The sequence below is a fragment of the Cervus canadensis genome, chromosome 1 (genome assembly GCF_019320065.1).
Source record: "Cervus canadensis isolate Bull #8, Minnesota chromosome 1, ASM1932006v1, whole genome shotgun sequence".
Taxonomy (NCBI): Eukaryota; Metazoa; Chordata; class Mammalia; order Artiodactyla; family Cervidae; genus Cervus; species Cervus canadensis.
In genome coordinates this window covers 25,990,240-26,006,394 of record NC_057386.1, presented here as the reverse complement: position 1 = coordinate 26,006,394, position 16,155 = coordinate 25,990,240, and the positions used below count along the sequence as shown (strand labels likewise).

General features: G+C 49.4%; 1 protein-coding gene across 1 annotated transcript; it reads right to left on the bottom strand.

The window, feature by feature from the left end:
• Nucleotides 1-541: 541 nt before the first annotated feature.
• On the bottom strand, nt 542-6,161 carry MED9 (mediator complex subunit 9). The gene is made up of 2 exons (XM_043472538.1): nt 5,895-6,161; nt 542-2,163 (listed from the first exon to the last, which is right to left on the bottom strand). The coding sequence occupies exons 1-2, from the start codon at nt 6,113-6,115 to the stop codon at nt 1,947-1,949; spliced, it is 438 nt and encodes a 145-aa protein (XP_043328473.1). The 5' UTR covers nt 6,116-6,161; the 3' UTR covers nt 542-1,946.
• Between the last annotated feature and the right edge of the window lie 9,994 nt (nt 6,162-16,155).

The following is a 16,155-nucleotide window of genomic DNA, read 5'->3' as shown; positions in this document are numbered from 1 at the left end:
CCCTCTGCAGCTGAGGTCACTGGCTCCCACCTGGGGACCTGGCTCGCTCCGCCACATGAGACTGCACAAGCCCGGGGCAAGGGAGCCCTGGCAAGCCCGATTTTCCACCTGTGAAACAGAGAACAGATGCTTCTGCTGCGGGCTGCTCTGAGGGCCACGGGCAACGTCTCTGCCTGGCGCCTGCTGCCCAGGAATCCAAGTGAGGAGTCCAGGTGTCCCAGGGGAGGACTGTAACTCTGCTTTGGTGGACTGCTCCCGGCCAGGACCCGACCTACATCCACAAGGAGGGATGACGGCCCAGGAGCTGACCATAGGCAGGACAACCGTCCGGGCCACCTGTATCCTGGTGTCGGATGCCACTCCCAGAAGGGTCACCCCATGCTCACGCTGGTGTAGTTGGTGTCGCCATGTCCTGGGGCTGGGGGCGGGGCACGGAATGGAGGTGCTCCCAGTTGCTCGGTCTCCTCTGCGTAAAGGGGAGACTATCTCTCAACTATCACGGGGATGTCCTAAGGTGAAATGTCTCAGTACAGACCCAAGATGTCCTGACAGCAGAGCACAAGTTCTTTTAATCACACTCCTGAAAAGCGTCACAGGTCACAACACTGGAGCACAAAGGAGACCCACGAGGAGCCCATGTCCACTGCAGTCTCGCAGCAAGGCCCGGCCGCCTGGTATTTCTGAGCTTCACATTCCATGGTTATTTGGTTGGAGCCTTAAAATCGGCCCACACAGTACTGTACTCTTGAAACTTCAAAAAACTAACTGATTCAGTTTATAACAGCCCCGCAGCAAGCTCTGCTGCCTCAGGTGACACCCACTTAAATTCAGAGCCTGCTCCTCTGGGTGAGGCTGCTGAAACCTCACCCTTCCCCTGGACACCTGACAGGTGGCTGCCAGCAGACTCAGAACCCCTGCTCGGAACACCCTTAGCCTACATTCCTGCCAACTGGCGGGCGCCTGTCAGCCCTGACGTGGCTGGCACAGGGATGAGCCCACTCTAGATCTGAGTGATACTTGCCACTTGTCCTCACATGTTTCAGAGGCTTTCACCTCAGGCTGGTCACAGAAACGCAATGTCTGTCTGGAGAAACAAGGGTGTTTATAAACATCTATGAACCAGGCCTGGGCTGCACGATTGCCAGGGCCAGCTTCCCCCACTCCAAGGGGCCATCAGAATCATGGCCCAGAGCTGTTCTTTTCCATGTGATCCCCGAGTGCACGCAGTGAGAAGGCCAGAGGGGAGGTCATCAGTGGACCAGGGACAGGACTTGGGAAAGCTGAAGAGGGCGTCTGTTCATCTAGTCAGACCACGGCTGAGGAGACCACGTGGTCTGAGGTGGTCTGGCCGTTCTTGGGCAGTAAGTGGCTAAGCTGACGGAAGGTGACGGGGACAGACAAGCAGGAGTGACAAGTAACAAGGACATGGGCGGCAGAGAACCTGGGCGGGGGCGCCCGGTGGGCTCCTGGTTGATACCTCATGAACAGTAACACCCATGCCTCAAACAGAAAGAAACAACTATTCCAGCACAAAAGGCCACCCCACAGTCTCTGAAACCATGTATTTCTCTCAAGGCCTTTCTCCATGCGTGTGCAGGCCTAACTGTCCACACACACTGCTGCTCACTGGACACCAGGTTCCTGGTACCCGCACCATCTGCGGTGGGTGGGGAGGGGCAGAGGGAAGCCGCCTCCCTTCCTGCTGTGTCCCTCCCCAGATGCAAGAGGAGGCCCCAGCTCCCAGCCTCAGGAAGCCTTCCTCCTTCAGCAGGCAGTTACTGCGCATCTGGATGGGGGGACAGTACACGAGGATGCCCAGGGAACCAGCTCGGGGACTGGCTCTGCAGTCAGGGGTAAAGTTCAGCTAAGCAGGCAGTACCAGAGCCGTTCCACAGGGCTGGGAGACAGGAAGCCGGGGCCCCAGCACTCCTCCTGGGGTCGGCTCGTCACTCCTTGGGGATCTCAAACATGCACAGGCTCTTGTACTTCTGCAGCAGTTCATTCTTGGTCCGGACCTGCTCTCGGAGGCGCTGCAGCTGCTGCTGCTGCTGCTCCGGGCTCAGGTGGATGCCAGGCATGGTGCTGACCACCTTGCGCATCTCCTGGAACTTGGTCTTCAGGGTGTTCAGGTCCTGGTGGACGTCGGGACTGTCCTTGTCCATGCTGCAGGGGCAGAGGGCAGGCATTAGCACCAGCAACCTGAGAGCTCCCTCCTCACTACCCCCAACCCCGCAGTAGAATGCCTGTCAGGCCTGTGTCCCCCATTGAGCTGTGCACTGGGGGATGGGCAGGCATCCCCGCCCCCCTCCCCACAGCAGGTGCACATGGGAAGCAGAGCCTTCCTCCAGGGCTGCCTCCCGAGCCCAGCCTTCAGGCACCAAAGTAACATTTGCTGAAAGAGTGAACACAGATAAGTTCCTACGTATCTGCTGAATGAATGAAAAACCATCACCAGCATCAGGCAACAAGTGGCAAGTAAAACCTAATGAAGCACCACATTCCTTCTTACGTGAGACACTGCAGACCATTCAGGAGACGATCAATGAGCAAGAGCTAATTTTAGCTGATGTTCTGATGCCTGAACCTGTTAATACGCAGTCTGATTTCCACAGAGCTATTCATAAATTTTACATTCGTCACAGCTACTGGAAAACTTTCAGCAGGTACTCGCTCTCTCCCACCTCTCCCAACAACTCGGGTAAACTTGGCCTTCTGGTCCCGCTCACTTTAAAGGTGGGATCATATCTTCACTCTTAGCTACTGTCGGCTGCCCAGAGACCCATGTTCCCTGTCACAGCAAAATCAAAAGGAAGCAAGAACAAAACTCTTCACCTGAGAACAAAGAAACAGCCCAGTTGCTCCTGTACATTTTTTAAGTTAGGAAATGAATGGATGAACCTTTGAAAACAGGCGGTTGAGACTAAAATCTAAAAGCCAATGCAAAGGCTGTTTTAAAAGTCACCCACTGAGGCACAAGAGGGGAAAGCTGTCAAGGATCATTTATTTCTTTCAATAAACGTTCATCCCTATTGGGCAATTTCAACCCAGATGGTACTAATTCATGTTTATTATTAATCATTTCTCTGCTTACGCAGACAGAATAGCCATCTTTCCTGGTGATCCGCTAGTTAGAGCTCATTCCTGACAGATGAGATGCACTGGGGCCTGCTCACTATTTATCAATAACTCAAACTCGGAAGCAAGATCTGGAGAATCAATAGTTTATTCTGGGAAACGAATAAAGACACTTCCTGTTGTCTTCTGAGGCCCTTGATTCACACACACCAACTCTGGTGCACCTCACCCCCGCTTCAAGAAAGTGTTTTATATTCTGTTTCCTTCATGTCTCAGCTCTGATCTACAACTCTTGACAGACACCATCTGGACTTCTGAAATCATTTCACTTGGATGGCATATGTGCTAACACACTGTTACGAATTTAAGTCCCAAGGCAATTTTGAAATTAAATTATAGTTTTAAGAAAACTGATTCACAACACATACGTCTGAAAAGACAAGGTAAAAACAAACAAAAAAAAATAAAAATTTTCTAAACAATAAGGGCTTACCATATAGCACAGAGAACTATACTTAATAGCCTATGATAAACCATAATGGAAAAGAATATTTTTTTAAAAAAGAGGGTCCATATATGTGTAACTGAATCATTTTTTGTTTTTGTTTTGACAAAAATGTAACCACACTACACACATGGTTCTGATTCTTGCTTTTCTCACCTGAAATGCACCTCGGACAGCTAGATGACCTGACTGTTACGGGTATGTGGATGTTTCTAACTGATCACCTGCAGTCTGAATGGGGATGACCATCCCACACCTGCACCTGTGTGTGCTGGGCACCCACAGTCCCCTCAGTCAGGCTGCGGCTCTGCCTGCCACCACCCTCGGTTCATCCCTATTCCTCCTCCTACTCCCCAGCTCCCTGTGGGCCCCAGTCCTCTCCTCCTCCTAAAGACCTCTGTCCCATCTACCTTCACAAAACCTAAGCACCAGCTCAAAAACTTCAGATGACTCCTCAACTCCCAGGTTCAGTGTCTCTGGGGTCAGACACTCAAGAGAGTCTATTTTCTTTGGCTGCCGGTTGAGAAGTTGGGGACAGGAAAGGGGAGGTATGGGTGAAGGGTGAAGGGTGGGGCTGGGTCTCAATGTCCAGTCTGTGGACTTGCTCTCAAGCTCCTATTCTCAGTATGGCTCCCCTCCTCCAGCTCCCACAATGTGCCTAGTGTTCCCCAGTCCAGACACTCTGTGGCTGACTCTTTCCTAAAAACAAATCTTGGGAAAGTACAAGCCTTGTTCGACCAAGGTCACTCAGCCGGTACCTTATAGAGCTATCATTTGCGGTTCATTTTTGGATGGCAACACCTATTCAATGGACATGAGATTGAGTAGACTCTGGGAGATGGTGAAGGACGGGGAAGTCTGGTGTGCTGCAGTGCATGGGATTGCAAAGAGTCAGATACGACAGCGACTGAACAACGAACAACAATTATTACTGGTATATTAGAGATAAGACAATCAAGGCCTAGAAAGGCTACGCACTTAACTAAGATTCCAACACAAGCAAGTATCAACATGCAGATCTGAACTCAAGAAGATCTGACTTCAAAGCCCATGCTCTCTCTCGTGGACGATACAGCTCCATCTTTAAGGCCAGCCCAACCCAACTGCTCTATCAGGGTCAAAAACAGACTCTGAGAATGTGTACACTCTGGGTTTTCTTCATTTTTCTGTATTTTTTCTAAAACCTGAATAAGCATATTTGGGTTGATCCTGGATAATGCCTGGGATTCCAGGTCTGCTTCTGTGTTTGTTTGCTTGGTCACTCTGCCTAGAAGTGCTACCTGATTACAGGCTCCTGGGAACAGAACAGTCTGCCTTGCCCGATAAACACTATGTTCACACCAAGTGAAGCCAGATGAAGTCAAGGTCTACTGTGACTACTGTGAGAACAAAGTCTTCACAGTCATCTGGAAAGCAGTGGAAGCATCAGGTCATCCCAGGGCAAGTGAATCTAATCCGCCTCAACTCTAAACCGGCTGGGCCAACAGCAATACTTTCGTGTTGTGAGTATCGATTCCATTTCAGCAAAACATCCAAGAGCATGTTGATGTTCACTTGAATATTACTGTAAAAGAAACTTTGTTGTAATCCACTTTGCTTTGATTTTTTAATGGCTGAATAAAAAATTCAAGCCCAGGGGTTTAAACTTTGCTATCATGTGGACATAAATAACAGTAAAAAATAATTTGGGCAAATGTGGGGACTGGGGAGATTTTGGCTGTGTGTGTGTGTGTGTGTGTGTGTTTTCCTTCTAAGGATGAGTTTGAAAACTCAGGTGATCTGAAGACTGGCCAAAAGAAGACAATCACTCCTGTGTTGCCATGACAGGGCACCCGAGTGCTCTCTGGAGGTCAGCGCCCTACTCCTGTAAAGTTCCCATCATCACCCCTATAACCTCTTTGCATTATGGGTTATTTCGCTCATGAGTTTCCCCTTCTAACTGGTGAGCAAGGTGGGGATGAAAAGTCGGCCCCTCCACGTGTACACGCCACAGCACTTAGCAGTGTGCCACACATGGAAGATGACACTATCTGTCGGATCTGTGGGAAAACAGGCTCACAAGCTGCACCCGAGTGGTCTGCCCGCAGCGTCCGTGCATTTGCTGTCTACCCTGGCTTCGTTTTAAGAACGCTGCCTGCCAGCACAGGGCCTGGCAACTCCCAGGATCGACTGTTGAACACTTGGGACTGCTCGCGGTGGTCTCGGCGTGGCCGCTCCCCTCCGGGTATGTACCTTGGTACCGCAGGGGGCCCCTGGAGTTCGGACACGTGACGGGCAGCGGGGGGCGTGCGGGCTGATGCCCCGGGGCCCTTACCATTTGATGATGCTGTGAACCAAGGGAAGGAAGGAGCAGTTCTCCTCCGCCTTCACACCTGCAGGGGATGGAGGCTTCGGCGCGGGCTGCGGCTGTTGCGCTGAGACAGACGGCGGCGGCTGCGGCGGCGGCAGCGGCTTCATCTCCGGCAGCGGAGGCTCGGCGGGCGGCGGCAGCGTGTCCTCAGCCTGCCGGCCGGCAGCAATACCCACAGAAGCCATGGTGCCGGGGACCCCAGCCGCCGATCAGCCGGGCAGGCGGCTCCGCGCGCCGGAAGTGTTGCGGATTATGATGTCACCACCGTGCGCCGCGGAGGCGGGGCCGGGCCTGGCGGTCGTTACTAGGCAACGGGCGGCTGGTCCTGGGTGGCCTGGATTTGGTGGTACGCAGAGACAGCTAAATTTTTCTATGTCAGAAGTAGAAGGTGTACTTCAGGAATAACATCTTATTCCTATTCACGTTACAAAGAGAGTCCAAAAGCAACCAATACAGGAAGATAAATGAGGCCTCAGGAAGAGGGGACAGCACCTCCTGCACCTGCGGGTGTCAGGCCCTCGGCCCGCGGACGTGGAGGATCCGAGGGGAAGGACCCACGGCTCCCACCCGCGCATAAGCCTCCAGGGACGAGGCCTTGCGCCTACCCTATGGACCCAGAAATACACTGAACAGTTAATATGCATCTTCTGGGTGACACGCTGTGCTAACTGTGGGGAAAGGATGGGGAGGCTGTCTCAACTTCCTCCGAGCAGAGATGGCCAAAGGGGATTCAGTTCAGTTCAGTCGCTCAGTCGTGTCCGACTCTTTGCGACCCCATGAATCGCAGCACGTCAGGCCTCCCTGTCCATCACCAACTCCCGGAGTTTACTCAAACCCATGCCCATCGAGTCGGTGATACCATCCAGCCATCTCATCCTCTGTCGTCCCCTTCTCCTCCTGCCCCCAATCCCTCCCAGCATCAGGGTCTTTTCCATGAGTCAACTCTTCGCATGAGGTGGCCAAAGTACTGGAGTTTCAGCTTCAGCATCAGTCCTTCCAATGAACACCCAGGACTGATCTCCTTTAGGATGGACTGGTTGGATCTCCTTGCAGTCCGAGGGACTCTCAAGAGTCTTCTCCAACACCACAGGTCAAAAGCATCAATTTTTTGGTGCTCAGCTTTCTTCACAGTCCAACTCTCACATCCATACATGACCACTGGAAAAACCGTAGCCTTGACCAGATGGACCTTAGTTGGCAAAGTAATGTCTCTGCTTTTTTATATGCTGTCTAGGTTGGTCATAACTTTCCTTCCAAGGAGTAAGCGTCTTTTAATTTCATGGCTGCAGTCACCATCTGCAGTGATTTTGGAGCCCCCCAAAATAAAAGTCTGACACTGTTTCCCCTGTCTCCCCATCTATTCCCCATGAGGTTCTGGGGATCAGTGCCAGGAATAAATACCGTATCCGAGGGAGAAGTCAATGTCAGGTACTCTCCCTACCTGTGGACTAGCTCCTGAAGCCCCTGGTCTCAGTATGCTTACCTCTGAAATCTTTAGTTCAGGGTCATGGTAGAGCCCAAACCACTTTCCAACTTCAGACACATGGCTGACCTTTGAAGGTGCCCTTTGCATGAGCCCTGGGATCTTAGGTCAAAGTAGGGGACTCCTGGTGGGTTTGTGGGTATGTTCCTCAAAACAAGCCCTCTTGAGCCATGATGTGGGGGCTGTGTGATGACGACTGGCATCCTGGCTTGACTGGAAAGTCCCACCCCCACCCACCCCCATAGGCTTTAGAGAGCTGAGGAGTCCACAGTCAGTGGCAAGATGAGCAGCAACACTGAAGAGCAAGGTGGCCAGTGCCAAGGAAGCATCAGTGCTGGTATTTCAGAGGCATCTTGGAGGAGTCTGTGGAGGCAAGTCCCAGGGGAGGAGACTGTGAAAGGAAGTGGGAAGGGTGGACGGTGTGTCAGAGGGCACTTTGGTAATAGCCTCAGCACAGTTTTCTTATAAAAACTGCACCCCACAGGTGAGCACGGGGGCGGTGGGGGGGGGGGCTGCTGGCTGTGGGTCTCTCCCCCTGGGAGAAAGTTCAGGGTTCTGGTGGAGAAGGAGGAAGAAGGTCCTCCTGGGACAGGACCAGACGGGCTTGAAGAGGCTGTACACCCTTGGAATTTGCCTGGGGACATAAGAGCAGTGTAATAATAATAATAGTAATTACCACAACTACTGTGTATTGAAAGTAGGTACAAGGGACGGAGCACAATCATCTCATGTAATCCACAAAAAACTCTGGAAGGTAGATGTTAGCGTCTCTGTTTTATAGATGGTGAAGAATCTGACCCAGGTCACACAGCTGTCAGACAGCAAGACTCTGGTCTTAACCAACACAGAGGAGACCTCAGGTCCCTACCAGCCCTGTGACTTTGTGGTTCAAAATGTTAATGTGAGGTTTTTATTCAGAATCAGAAAAGAACCCCATGTTCATCAATAATCTCCCTGTAGAAATCACACGTTATCTTTCCCTCCTGGCGTGTTTATAACTTCATTACCAGCCCCAACTTTATCATTGGTAGAATGATGAGGGTATCTCTTTAAAAAGAAAAAAACACTTCAGGTATAAATAGATATGGGTAAAGAAAATGAATTGAAAACGTAGAAAGCAGGAATGGAGTAGGTGCCTTGACAGTTTGCCCTAAAAATAGTTAATATAATTAGTGGCGAAGAGTGGAGCTGACCTCATAACATTTCAGGCAGATGTCAGGGAAACACTGCCTGTGCTGGCTTCATTAAAGCTGAAATTAACACAAGTGTGTGCCTGCTCAGAACTTCTCTGTTGAAAGTAAAAAAAAAAAAAAAAAAAGAAAGAAAGGCAGAAACCCTACAGAAACAACCGTGTGGCGTTGATGCCCGGAGCAAAGCTTGCTGAGTCCTTGGGAAGCTCTCCCTGCTTCTCAGGCCCCTGTAGGCTGCTGGTGGCCAGGCCAGGTGCTGCTCAGCCCATCTGAGGCTCATAGCTTCAGACTCTGCATAACCTCCCAGGAAGACTGATCGGGTTATTCCACATACATCACCTAGAAAAGTCCCTGGGAGCAGTAACAATCACTTCTGACTATTCAGACTTTCTCCCAGACTTAGGGCATTTAGGAGGAGTGAGCTGCGTGAGTGCCCTCGACAGAGACAGAAGGCAAGCCACTTGTGTTGTTTTCAGTTTTCTGGTAGCCACACACAAAGAATCAAAAGAAACAGGTAAAATTGATTTTGGTAATGTATTTTACTTAACTCATGTATCCAAAACATTATCATTTCCACATGTGATCAGTACTAAAAATTATCAAAGAGGTATTTGAAATCTGGGCTTCCTCGATGGCTCAGCGGGTAAAGAATACACCTGCCAATGCAGGAGACACAGATTTTATCCCTGGGTTGGAAAGGTCCCCTGAAGATGGAAATAACAACCCACTCCAGCATTCTTGCCTGAAAAATCCCATGGACAGAGGAGTCTGGTGGGCTACAGTCCATGGAGTCACAAAGAGTTGGACAACCGAGAGACTAAGCACTCTTTGAAATCTACTCTGTACTTTACATGCATAGCACATCTCAGCTGGAATAGCCATGTTTCAAATGCCCAGGAGCCAGGTGCAGCCAGTGTCCATGGACCTGGGTGACACATATCTATCTGGACAGATCTCAGTCCTAACCCTGAGAGGAAAAAAACTAGCAAGTTATACAAAGCAGATAGAGTATATTGCTACTTATACATACATTTGCAACATGAAAAATAACAATGTGTATGATCCATAGATACAAAGCATACATGTCAAAATGTTTTTAAAGAACTGAAGGGTGCACCTCATGGTCACAGGGCAGGTGAAGTTGTATAACAGGCCCTGCACCTTTCTGTGTGGTGTCAAATTTCTTTTATATATTATAAGGAAAACTGTGAACAAGTGCCAAGTGTGGGAGTGGGTACTGAGGAACCCAGGCTCTGCTCTTTCTGGCTGTGTAACCTTGGACAAGCCTTCCTGTGCCTCAGATTCGTCATCTGAAAAATGGAATCATAATGGCTCCTAATGGGAGGTTACCCAGGCAGTTACTCCTGAATGGGTTACAGGAGTTACCCTGTGGAGAGGACCCCTAATGGTCCCTGACATGTAGGAGCCACCACTGAAGCTTTAGCTGCTACTGCTACTGTTCTGATAAATGTCTCAAAAACCCCTCATGATTACTCCTGAAACAAACTGTTACTACAAGAACACACTTGAGAACCAGACTACATCAAGGCCCTGAGCTCGCCGATTCGCTCAGTGGACCTACACCACGAATAGCTGTAAATAGGCTCGTGATATATCTCTGCTACGTCAAGTCCAAAAATAGTAATTCCTCTGTCAGACAAACATCGTGGGGATTGTTAAACTGATCTTGTCATTGAATGATCGGGCTTTGTCTTCAAAGCTCTATCTTACATCTGATTCATCCTTTTCTTTCATTAACTGGAGCCTCAGGCGAGTTGGAAAACTACATGTTACTTTGATTTCTGCAAGTAAAAAAAAAAACGCAGTGATCACAGTTCAGGCCAGCACAGTGCTACGGATACCTGGAATCAGCTAATCACAGCCACGACTCACCGCTCAGGACTTACCTCAACCCACCCTGAGGATGGTCTTTCTCCTCTCCAAATACTATTTCATCTTCTTTTTATTCCTTTCAAGCACCCTCTTCTTATTCTATTGTGATGACCAGTTTCTCCACTTACTTATCTTAGTGTTTTATTTCTCAGAAGCCCTCATTTCAGCACACAAATTTGACTAAGTTTCTTTCAGACTCAGAATTTTCTCCATAAAACCTTAAGTCTTTATTCCTTCTTCTTTTTTTTTTTTTTGCCAGACCTCCATCCACTTTGGATGTAATAAAAATGAGAGGCAATCCCTTCCAGGAAGTGGTTTGGTCTAAAATGGTTTGTTACGTCCTAATGCCTTACACTGGATGACCTCCTCACTCAGTCATTTTCACTCAGAGGATATGTGAGCCAAGCTTTTCTGTCTCAATGGGCTCAGCCTGAGCCAGTCCTATTAACCCTTTTCCTCACTTGAATTCCTCCCTTTTCTGGTAGTTACTTTGTTTTTCTTACCGGATTTACTGTAAGACTTTTGACTTTTGATTACTAACTGCAGTTGCAAAACTACAGTTAAAAATTATTATGTAGCTGGCGGTGCTGCTGGAGACCAGGGATGCTGCCTGTGAGCTAGTCCGTTGGCCCTGGTCCCATGGCTGGGTTTCTGACCTCTTGGGATGGGAAGAGGTGCCTGTAATAGCAGACATTTAGAATGTCCCCAGGCTGTAAGGAGGACAGGCTCCAAGCTGAACCCTGGAAGTGGCATCGAGATGGACCAGCAGCCTCTGTCCATCTCTGCTCACCACATCTCTGGAAAGGTGGCCCTGTGAGCGCTGAACATGTCCTGCCAGTCTTTGGCTCAGCCACAAGGTGTGATCTGAAGAGTCATCAGAAGACCCGCCTGCCGGTCCACACACCATGTCCTGGCCCCTGGTCTGTACCAAGACCTGCCGGACAGGGAGGAGGGAGACCCCAGGCCCAGCTGCAGAGAACAGGCCTGCGGGTCCCGGCTTGTCCCCGTGGCACCCTCATCTCATAGACTAGGAAGCAGGGCCCGGGGAGGTGGACGGAGTCACCTGTTTGTGGGGGAATTGGGAGAAGCCTGCAACACTGACTCGAGGACAAAATCAAAATCGGGAGGGGATATTCAGGGACGGGCTTTTCCGGTCTACATGTACTTCCTCCACAGCATCTTCACTCCGTAGAAACCCGCAGGAAGTGCTCATTGTTGTTGGAAGAACTCAGGGCTGGTGGTGAGGAGAGTGCTTAGGGGCCCAGAGCAAATGGGGAGTGGGTGTTACACCTCTGGGAGCATCGCTGGCTTACCTGAGTCGTGATTTTTCCGGTGGCCTCAGTGACAGTTGACCAGAGGGCCGGCTTTTGTCACAGTCTGACCAGTGGCCACTGTGGATGCAAGGAGAAGAGACAGCGTGGAAGACTTTTCCCCTAACTGGGGGGTCCCAGGAGCTCCCTGCTCACTTTTGAAAAGTCCTGGGCGGCCAAGTTACAGAAAAACCAGGCTTGGATGGAGGGCCCTGGGGGCCAGTGCTGCCCTCCAGGAGGACCCCGGTGGATGCCAGCGGGTTTCCTGGGTGACAGCTGGGTTTTCGTGCAGTGAGAATCGGGGTGGGGGTGCGGGGGGAGGAGCCAAGGTGCAGAGTTAACCTGAAGCAGTGACAGGAGCCCCTCCCCATGTGATCTCAGGCTATAGGGGACAGTGTGCCCTGGGGACAGGCCCGGAGAAAAGGCTCCAACCCCACATGTGCCAGGTACCACCAGCTCTGTGCCCTCAGGAGAGTGATTCTACCACCAGTACACGGGTGTCTCAGGGGTACCCATCCCTGACCACCTAGGCATGGGGGCTGTGAGAGACCATCCCGTCCAGGGTGAGGCACAGTGCCCGGGGCTCGGGCCTAGGGAATGGGGTTAAAAGACAATTTCTTTTTGATTCTTCCTGATCTGTGGCTACACATCTGGGAAGCTGTCCACACATGGTGTCCAATTAGCCAGCGGTGCAGGAAAAGCAAGGCGGACATCAGAGCAAATAGAATCATCACTGCGTCTTCTTTCCTGCTCTTTCTGCATTTCAGCTCTGGTTTCAGCGTCCTGTGCAGCCAGGCTCACAATCTCATCATCGTGTGATGCGGCGCTGGGGGCGGGAGGTGAGGGGTTAGTCAGCACTGACGGAGCCTGGCCAAGAGCGAGGAGGGAAGGCTGAGAGCACTGGGCGTGACTCAGGAAGTGATTTGTCTTGTGTATGGGGGGGTGGGGTGCACAGAGCACGACCCAAGGCACAGGGCCGTCTGGCACTGACCCATAATTGAGTTCCCCAGAGGCGATACTTGCTGACCCTCCATCCCCACGTACCAGGGGCAGATGCCACTGCGTCTGGTCTGAACAATGTGGGCCCTGCCAGCTCGGGGGGCAGGGAGACAGAAATGACAAGCTCTCTTCAAGTGGCCTTGGTGGGAAGACGGGAGAGGGGTGGCATGGCTGGCTGGCCTTCACACACCCAGCTCCTATGCAGCAACCACCCCCAGAACTTGCCAGGTGTGCTCTGGGCGAATGAGATGTGGTCGCTGCTCCTGGGTGGTGGGCAGTGGGGTGGGGGAGTGCGGGGTGGGGAAAGGGTGAGTAGTTGAGGTCTCTTCTTGGGTCTCTGGTGGCCTCATTTCACAGCAGCACAGGCAAACCTCCAGGCTTATTAGATGGGGAAAAGAGGACTTTCAAGAATTTTTTTTTTTAATTCTAAAAATAATATTCCCTATTTTAAAGTCTGGTAACAAAAAATATTCAATGAAAGAATTTTGGGGAAGTGCAAAAAAGCACACAAAAGAAGAAAAATGCTGTCTTTCAACACCTAGATGTCCATGCTTAACATTCTGTTGTCTGTCTTCGCCTACATTTTAAACATATACATTTTTTTAAAAGCAAATTTGACATCATGTTGTTTTGTAACCTGTTTTGTCCCTCAACAATTTGCCATGAATGGCTTCCCATAGAAGCTAATATTTACCTACAACTTGGTTTTCAATACAAGGATACATGCCAAAAAAAAACAACCCTAAACTAAACCAAGGAGAAAAAAACACGAATTCCTTAAAAGGGGCAATAATTGCCAATATGAGGAACTGGGCTCCCTGAGAAGCCTTGCAGAGTTTTGGGGAATCATAGCAATGGCAGGGAAGCTCTGGGGACCATTTTTATTGAAATGAAGCAATTTTCACTTCCTCTGAGATTCCTTTTCTTTTTTTTAAGTTATCTTGGAATCTAATTTCAGTCTCTTAAACATTCTTAAAAGGAAAATTGGTTTTTATCAGTTTCCTGTCATCTCTTTCTGCCAAAGGGCCTAGGCACTGGATCTTAAAAGTGACACGTATCTATACACTCACCTCTGGCTCTCCATCAGAGCCATGCTGCTCACAGCTGGGAGCAGATGCCCAGCAAGGGTACTCTGTGCTGGTCTGGCCTGTGGCCTCTGCCTGACGATGGCTGTTTCAACTGAGTCCTGAGTAGACCTGTCCTTGCTTTAATGCTCTTCCCTCCACACATGGTTCATCAAGGTCTCAACAACCAGGAGGCAACATACTGTTGCCTTAAAAAGTCACTGGAGAGGGACACAGGCTCCCCGTCCCCTGCCTGGCTAGAGCTACACCTGCTCTGACTTCACCCCAAAGGGCACCCCTGTGAAGCCCCGGCTTTTAAGCAGCAACATACAGCCTCCCTGCATGGGCTCAGTGAGACCTCGAAGGGCTTTGAAGGACATCGTGTCACACCTTCGTTTGTTTTACAAAACAGAAACGTAACTCAGCTCTACCAGGTGAGTTTATCATCTAAACACACGCCCACATCAGAAAGAAAAGATTAGAAACTACGCTCAAGGACAGAGTTATTTTGTTTTGTTTTCATTTGGGAATTAGAGAACAGGACGTTGGGATTCCCGAATAGGCCATCGAGAGGTCAGTTACCAGGGTTACCAGATAAAACTAAGTTTTGAAATGTGAGAATGTGGTCCAGCAGGCAGACAGAGTTCATGTGAGCAGCGAGCTGACTTGCACATGGTTCAGTGTGAAGTGACAAGCTGTTCCCTTGTGTCCAGGTGCTGAGACATAGCAATAAACTCAACAAAAAAAATAAAATAACCCGATTTAAAAATAGGTAAAGGGCTTGAGTAGACATTTGTATAGCGATGATATACAAATGACCAACAAGTACATGAAAAGATGCTCAACATAAATAATTATTAGAGAAATCAAATCAAAACACCCACTAGGATAGCTACTATTTAAAAAAAAACCTAGGGGAAAAAAAAAAAACTAGAAACTCAGCATTCAAAAAACTAAGGTCATGGCATCTGGTCCTATCACATCATGGCAAATAGAAGGGGAAAAAGTGGAAACCATGACAGACTATTTTCTTGGACTCCAAAATCACTGCAGACGGTGACTGCAGCAATGAAATTAAGAGAGGCTAGCTCCTTGGAAGGAAAGTTATGACAAACCTAGACAGCATATTAAAAAGCTGCTGCTGCTGCTGCTAAGTCATGTCAGTTGTATCCGACTCTTAGCAACCCCATGGACTGCAGTCTACCAGGCTCCTCCGTCCTTGGGATTTTCCAGGCAAGAGTACTGGAGTGGGTCGTCAGTGCCTTCTCTGATATTAAAAAGCAGAGACATTATATTACATTGTATACATTGTATTACATTGTATACACTGCTGTATTAAAAAGCAGTTGATATTACTCAGCCAACAAAAGTCTGTATAGTCAAAGCTATGGTTTTTCCAGTAGTCATGTATGGAGAAGGAAATGGCAACCCACTCCAATATTCATGTCTGGAAAATCCCATGTACTGAGGAGCCTGGTAGGCTACAGTCTATGGGGTCACAAAGAGTCAGACACGACTGAGCGACTTCACTTTCACTTTCATGTTTGGATGTGAGAGTTGGACCATAAAGATAGCTGAGCACTGAAGAATTGATGCTTTAAAACTGTGGTGCTGGAGAAGACTCTTGAGAGTCCCTTGGACTGCAAGGATATCAAACCAGTCAATCGTAAAGGAAATCAGTACTAAATATTCACTGAAGGACTGATGCTGAAGCTGAAGCCCCAATAGTTTGGCCACCTGAGGTGAGAGCCAACTTATTGGAAAAGCCCCTGATGCTGCATTCGCTCCCTACCTGAAGGCCCTGGGGGCTCCCGGTCTCGCTACTCCTCCGGCAAGTGGTTCTTATAATGAGTATAAGACACACCTCAGCAATAACCATCAGGGAACTTTATAAAAACAAGGTTTATTACTAAGAAGTCCTGGAAGGTACATGGACACCCAGGGCCACCCAGCAAGATAGGAGAGAGAGAGAGAGAGGGCACAGATCTGGGGTTCTACCTTTACTGGGGTCGAGAGTTGGGGTACCTAGAATTTTGTAGGTTTACTCTTTGTTGATGAATTTAGAACATAAGAACAAGAGTTGGTGTGTCAAAAAAAAAAAAAGAGTTGGTGTGTCAGAAAGGAAAAACGGGGTCCCTCAAACAGGCAGTTATCTGGGTCACCCAGGACTTTCTGACGGGAGAACTTGATGGGTGAGGTGGCCTGGCTCTTCATCTGCTTGTGTAGCCGGTAACTGTGTCACACAGCTGGCGGTATGTTTATTCGAGATGGATGTCTCTGAATTGG